The 6,979-nt window shown below is 38.1% G+C and overlaps 2 protein-coding genes across 3 annotated transcripts in view; one reads left to right on the plus strand and one right to left on the minus strand.

Moving 5' to 3' along the window:
- The window catches only part of LOC117958898 (probable E3 ubiquitin-protein ligase HERC1), a 42,458-nt gene extending 41,727 nt beyond the window's left edge, over window positions 1–731 (minus strand). The window contains exon 1 of one of the 2 annotated variants that reach the window (XM_034895609.1): window positions 587–731. The gene's annotated coding sequence lies outside the window, so the exon portion shown is untranslated. Of the gene's footprint in view, window positions 1–547 lie in introns of both variants that reach the window. The other variant, XM_034895608.1, reaches the window with a different exon arrangement.
- A 1,238-nt stretch (window positions 732–1,969) lies between these two features.
- esm1 (endothelial cell-specific molecule 1) lies at window positions 1,970–3,982 on the plus strand. The gene is made up of 3 exons (XM_034897156.1): window positions 1,970–2,586; window positions 3,072–3,215; window positions 3,364–3,982. The coding sequence occupies exons 1-3, from the start codon at window positions 2,163–2,165 to the stop codon at window positions 3,456–3,458; spliced, it is 663 nt and encodes a 220-aa protein (XP_034753047.1). The 5' UTR covers window positions 1,970–2,162; the 3' UTR covers window positions 3,459–3,982.
- The last annotated feature ends 2,997 nt before the right edge of the window (window positions 3,983–6,979 follow it).

Consider the following 6,979-nt stretch of genomic DNA (forward strand, 5'->3'; position numbering starts at 1 on the left):
GTTGTTTTTAAGTGCAGTCTGGTCTAATTATATTAAAATGTTGGGGGAAAGGCAGTGCTAAAACACCGTTGTCATATTATCAGAAGTTAACGGTAGGCATTCAAGCTAAGGGCATTAGCCGACAGAATAATTTAATAACAGTACAATGAACGACAATATCCAGCCTTGCTGGCTTCTTACTTTGAACCGTAACATTTTGTAGCATTGTTTTTCATATCTGGCGTTAGTTAACGTTACGTGTAACACTGTACGTTCGTTTTTCGCTACACCGACTACAGCCAAATATTGAATATGAAACGTAGTCTTCGCCGTGTCATTGACAAATACCGGGTGACATTATTACCGTATTGCATCTGCGGTGACAGCTGAGCTAACTGGCTGCAGTGCAGATGCTAGTCTGGTCCATGGCTGTCAAAACCGACCAAGCCCCTCCGCTTGTTGGCTGACAGCTCTCAGCAAAACACTCCCGCAGCTCATTATCGCCGTCTTATAATATTTACCTGGGTGTTATACATACAATAGGCTACACCACAGACATGTTAGTTACCTTGACAGTAAACCCCCGCAGATAACTGGTTTGCGTTACCTGTCCCGTCCCGTTGAGGTCTCCCTTGGACGTGAATATCATATAAACCTTCTCCTCTTTCTACTTCTTCTTCGTTTGCCGGAGTTTTCACCACTGATGGCAAACTCTGTTGGATGACCGCCACCTCGTGTCTCGGAGAAGGGATAACATCGTCATAATCATGTTTTTATTCACCTATTTTTCTTATATCTTGCCTAGACTGTATAGAATAGATATTTCCCATCCAGCCTGCTCAACACAATCCGGTGTTTTTTCTTCATTGATACAAATATGAAAGCAGTAGCCTGTAATATTTTTTTATTCACTTATTTTACACGTAGTCAGTTTGTGAAAAAGATGCACATTGTCCTTCCATTGTGGTTCAGGAAGGAGCTTTGTCAAGTATGGGAAATTAACATTGATGACGTTGCATTACGGGAAATGTAGGATCCAATGTTTTTCTGACTAAAAGTGAGAATATCTTATGATTATTAATTTGACCATAGCCTACTCTTTTTAATCTCGTCCCCCACTTTATGGAATTGCATTAGACTTCTAAATGGGAAGTGCACTTTTAAAGAATCTCACATTTGTAATCGGTTATGTGTAGCCTATGTGTGTGTGTGTGTGTGTGTGTGTGTGTGTGTGTGTGTGTGTGTGTGTGTGTGTGTGTATGTGTGTTTGTGTGTGTGTGTGTGTGTGTGTGTGTGTGTGTGTATGTGTGTGTGTGCTTGCGTGCTTGCGTGTGTGCGTGCGTGTGTTATCTAGTCTAATCATTTGGCTACTTGTCTCCTGTATGCCCTAATAACATTAGGCTTTTACCAATCAATTGATTAAAAATAGAAATAAACTTAAACACTTAAACACAATATTTAAAACAAAAATAGGAAAGGTGATTACCTACATGAGTAACATAACATAACATGAGTAGGATACAACACAATCGCTTCTTAATTTTTTTAACACTCCAAATTCAAATGCTTTTAACTGCCGTTAGCTATACATGGTACATTTGATGGCATGTTTTATTTTAGCCAGTTCCTTATTTTTACACGTAGGCTACAGTAGAAAGAATTATTTGATAAACAAGTTGGCAGCTTCGTAAACCGTTGGACTATTGCCAAGCTATTGTATTGTAATATCATCGTTTTTTGTGTAAATTATGTTAAATAGCCTAAACGTAGTTTAATTTTTAAGAAATTCACCTCGGGAATTCTTATGTGAACTTATAATATTTAATTGAGCTAAAAGTGATTTATCTGGTTAAATATTGTCAGTATAGCCTATGATTTCGAATCATAGGATGTTGTGACTAAAACACATCCTAACATCAAATGTGATTCTACATAGCCGAGGTATAGTCACGATGTTGGGGGGGCGTCATTCACACAAAAACAAACCAAAGATAACTTGTGACATCAGGTCACACGCATTTCAATTCCTGGATGGCGGTCCAGAGTTAATCCCACTTCCATGCCGGATTTCTAAAAAGGGGGCTGACTGGCAAAAAAAGGACGACAACACCGGAATGAGGAAATTGACGAGGGCAAGCAACGTGCAAAACAAAGTTGTCCATCGCTGATAACCATACAACCTGATGAACCAGAGGTCACTCCGCTCAAGTCCGCCAGAGCTGGTCCGCTTCTCTGTCTCCTCTTCCCGAGACATCCAAAAGACAGCAGCCCTTTCACGAGCACGCTACCTGCACCCAGGGATGTCTTTTCTCCTCATCACAGTGCTGTCTTCACTCATAGTGCAAGATGCTGAGGCGTGGGGCGCCAATGTCAAGTACGCTGTGAACTGCCCCGACAGATGCAACGTGGAGCGGTGTGGCGGGACACAGCGGTGCGCACGGACGGTCCTGGATGACTGCGGCTGTTGCCAGGTCTGTGCCGCCGGCAGAGGGGAGCACTGCTATCGCACAGTGTCGGGCATGCACGGGGTGAAGTGCGGACCGGGATTATTCTGCGAGTTCTACAAGGATGAGGACGATTATGGAGACGAATATGGGATTTGCAGAGGTAGCCTACATTCACATTCATCATTGTAATGTGCCCTGGTGTGCTGTTTCTGTACGTAAGCTGCGTTTTGAATAGCCTATGTGATGCTCTGCTGCACCAAATGCAGTAGCCTATCCCATTATGGTATCACAGTATTTTTACACATTATTTCACAATGGATAGCACCGTTGCCATATAAGCATTGGTTATAGAGGCACACGTGCAGACTTGCGCATCCTTGCTTCAAATAAGAATTGGATATTAAACTTGATGATTAGCTCATTAGAGGCTTGGAGTTTAGACATTCAAACAGCAATGATCCCGCAACTACCTGCAGTTTCTTTTAGTCTATGGCTCTTTTTTTCTTGTAAGTGATCACAATTATGTTGACTGTGAATATGAGCCTGTATCACTATAGAATATGATTCCATTTCAGATACATATATTTTTTCCCTGTTTGTTCTGCAAGACATGCTGCTCTAAAATAATGTTTTGTTTCTTTACAGACTGCCTGTATGGAACCTATGGGGTTGAGTGCCGCAAGACATGCAACTGCAAAGGTAGCATATGTGACAGGGAGACAGGAGCTTGTCTCACCCTCAAATTCTTTTCCAAAATCGCCAGCAAACTCAAGACTGAGCCTCAAGCAGGTAAAAACTCCTTAGAAAAAAGATTTTTTTTTTTTGCTGTTGTTGTTTTTTAGAGTGTAAATCTTCAAATGGACTAAAAAACAATGTCTGAAAAGACATGTCATGTGTGAAGTGAAGGATTAATGAATTCTTTCATTTGTACTTTTAGAGGGAGAGTTGGGCTCAGGAGAGGTCAGCACCCCCCAGAACACAGATCAACACACGGAAAGATCCGCTGCTCCAAAGCGGCTCAACCCTCGCTGACAAGTGCTGACAAGACTGAATCAATTCAGTGTAAATGTAGCATTAACTTATAAATGAACTGAAAGATATATTTTATTATGTTAAACGATGTACAACTTTTTTACAGCAGTTTGGAACTTTTGTTTGGTTGGTTTGATCCTTGTTTTGACACAAGCATCTTTTTCTAATGAAATAAGCAGACTATGTTTTTCGCTTCAAATTCTCTAATCCTTTGTTGTTGTTCATCTTCTGTTCCTCAAGATGATCCTGCAGTCTGTTCCCATCTGACTGTCTCATCAGGTGTGCTCTCACAAATACAGTATGGTTGAAAACATGTGAGTTAATGTCACAAGAAAAGAACCTTGCATTTATTTTCAAACTGGACACAGCAATATCATCGATTCATTGTAGTCCATCAAATGTTTTGAGGTTTTCCAAAATGATATTTTATTTGTACTGTATAGATGAAAAGCGGACATGGAAAATATCATGTATATGGATGGCATCAGCCAATGTAATAGAACACTCAATTAAACCAAAGTTATCCCTACCTGTTGTCATTTAATTGCTTAATTTACCTGTGATTGTGTTATCTAAAATCCTTGAGTGGTTTTATTATGAGGTAATCAGGTAATAAAACTAAGTAGTAGAATATTTATATTTCAGGCTAAAGTTGATAGCATCTAAATGAGTGGATTCTATCCATGAATGCCATTCATGCTGTACATGTCTGAAGCGAAACAAATAAAAGTGATTTCAAATTAAAGACACAACAAGCAATCACTGGAAGGGAAAGACAAATAATGCTCAAATTACCAATCATGGGAACATGTATAAAGTCAGTTGCATCTGCATAAGTGAATAAGAGTTTTGAAGGGGGAAAAAGCAAGTTGAAAGCATTTAGAGACTTGTAGCAAAGCACTTACAGCATTGTCTTGGTGGAATACTTTAGGTTATTAAAAGAGAGATCTTACATCAATCAGAGGTTTGCCGTTGCTGGGGTTTTTCATCAGATACATCCCTCCATCCATCTTCAACCGCTTATCTGTAAAGGTTTTTCATCAGATAAAACATCAAAATTCAACACTGAAGAAATCCTTTTCCTAATACTCTGAGTATTTTTAAGATGCTTTGCTCCGCTCGAGCCTTTACTGTATAGGCCTAGTTGTATGAATGCTGCGTGAACTGAAACAGGTTCTCTCTCTCTACAAAGGAACTTCATTCATTTCCTTTATAACAATAATAATAATAATAATAATACATTTTATTTAAAGACGCCTTTCTTGGCACTCAAGGACGCCGCACAGGGAATTCATAAATTAAGAACAGCAAAACAAATACTATACAACAGAAAAACAAATACTATGCAACAGCAAAACAAATACTATACAACAGAAAAACAAATACTATACAACAGCAAAACAAATACTATACAACAAAACAAAACCAATACTATACAACAACAAAACAAATACTATACAACAGAAAAACAAATACTATACAACAGAAAAACAAATACTATACAGCAAAACAAATACCAATACTATACAATAGCAAAACAAATACTATACAGCAAAACAAATACTATACAGCAAAGCAACAGAAAAGGCAGAGCAACAGACATTTAGGTGGAATAGGCAGTTATAAACAGATGTGTTTTTAGTTGTGATTTGAAATGGGGGAATGAATCAATGTTTCTGAGTTGGGGGGGTAGTGAGTTTCAGAGACGGGGAGCAGAGCGGCTAAATGCTCTATTTATAACGTTACATTTCCATCATTGGTATACTGGAGAGCTGAATTTATATGGCAGGCGAGAGTGTGTTTGGGGAAGTCAAAAAGTATTTGTAATTACATGTCATGCTAACATGTTTCACATTGCATGGTTTGCATCTGTCTTTTAACATATTGGGACCATTTTGAACGGGAATGTTCTTCCTTAAACAAGTTATCCAATGGTTTGATTGATCCATAAATAAGTAACATCAAATCCAATGCTGGTTGACTTTGAGTAAGGAGACTAAAGAGGATCTCTGACATATGCACTCAGTACAGTATTTCTAGAAGAATTTGACATCTACATGTTGCAGAGACACCTACTGTAACACATTTGAAAACATGATTAGCCCAGAAACTAAGGCAAACAAAGTTCTGAATAGGAGTTCTTTGAAAAAAGAGGAGGATATATTGATTTTCTCAAGATTACATTAGAGGGATTTATTTATGGGAGCTGTGAAAAGCTTCTGTGAACAGTATAAAAAATGCTAAAATGTCTGGATTGAAATATAATGCATCTTCTGAGTAGAAGAAATTCTTGTTTCCCATGATGATGTGAAGTGGGACATCCAAACTCCAGAGCAGAGAGTGCTGTGAACTTTTTAGGCATCCTTGACTCTTAAGCCTTGGAATGGCCTACTTTCTCGACTTCCACGAATGGCAAGACATTCTTTGTTCCCATGCAGAAAAACAATTTTATCAGAAATGAAAAAGAAAAAAAATCAACACTTATAGCATGAGAAGAACAGATTAGCAAATACTGGGTTTACTGGGTTTACAAAAGAGCAGACAAAAGAGAATTTGGGGAAGTTTCTCTGCAGCTACATGGATAAGCTTCTCAACAGCTTTGCCTCTGAAGCTGTACAAAAATACAGCAAATTCAGACAGGACTTTCATTAGTCAAAACGCGAAATTCAATCAAGTTGTTCACCTTGTCTCTCAGCCCAACTGAGTTTCAACTTATAGTACAACTGAAATAAATCATTTTCCTAAGCGAGACTAATTTTCTCCATATTGTAAATGAGTGGCATGCCAGTATTCAATGTGACTTTACCCAGGGAAAGTAACAAGTACTTGCCTGTTTATAAAGAATAAAGAACCTTCACATATGTGATAAAGCTTTGAATTTATAGCAATCACAGACTGTTAAGTAGGTTTTATGTGAATGTAAATGTGTAGCAAGTTGTATTACAATAAATATATTAATCAATGATGCCTTTAGCAATAAGTTCTTTAGAAATCTTTCTGTGATACATTACCTGAGTTTATAGCACATTTCGTGAATGGATTAAACAATGATCATTTTTAGGTATACCTTTAAAAAATTAAATGGATTCAGACATATCTATAAGTCCCAAATGCCATAAATTACATTGATTCAAGTAAGTGCATATCATCTTTGTGATTTTGATATTTTTGAAAAGCTTACAATGAAACCTTGGGTCATTCAAGATCAAACACGATGACATGAGCGCTCTTTAATATGATACCAGACAATATTAAAGTGCAAACCATCTAATAATCAATCACTTTAGCAGAAGGTGCAAAATAATCCTGTACCAGTTAAAAATATGCCTTATTAGCCTCACCTCGGACTCTTACTGGTACAAAAATGTCTTCCCGTAGTCAGCCTGTTTATTTCCTGTGCTTCCTGACACCTGTGAAAATGGCCCTTCTTCCTGTTGTTGTTGTGTCTGCCCAGGGCAGGAATTTAAAAGCAGGGGACACTCTTGAAAAAGCTTGGAATTTATTAGTGACACACAACTGAA

This window comes from Etheostoma cragini, chromosome 16 (assembly GCF_013103735.1).
Source record: "Etheostoma cragini isolate CJK2018 chromosome 16, CSU_Ecrag_1.0, whole genome shotgun sequence".
Classification (NCBI taxonomy): domain Eukaryota; kingdom Metazoa; phylum Chordata; class Actinopteri; order Perciformes; family Percidae; genus Etheostoma; species Etheostoma cragini.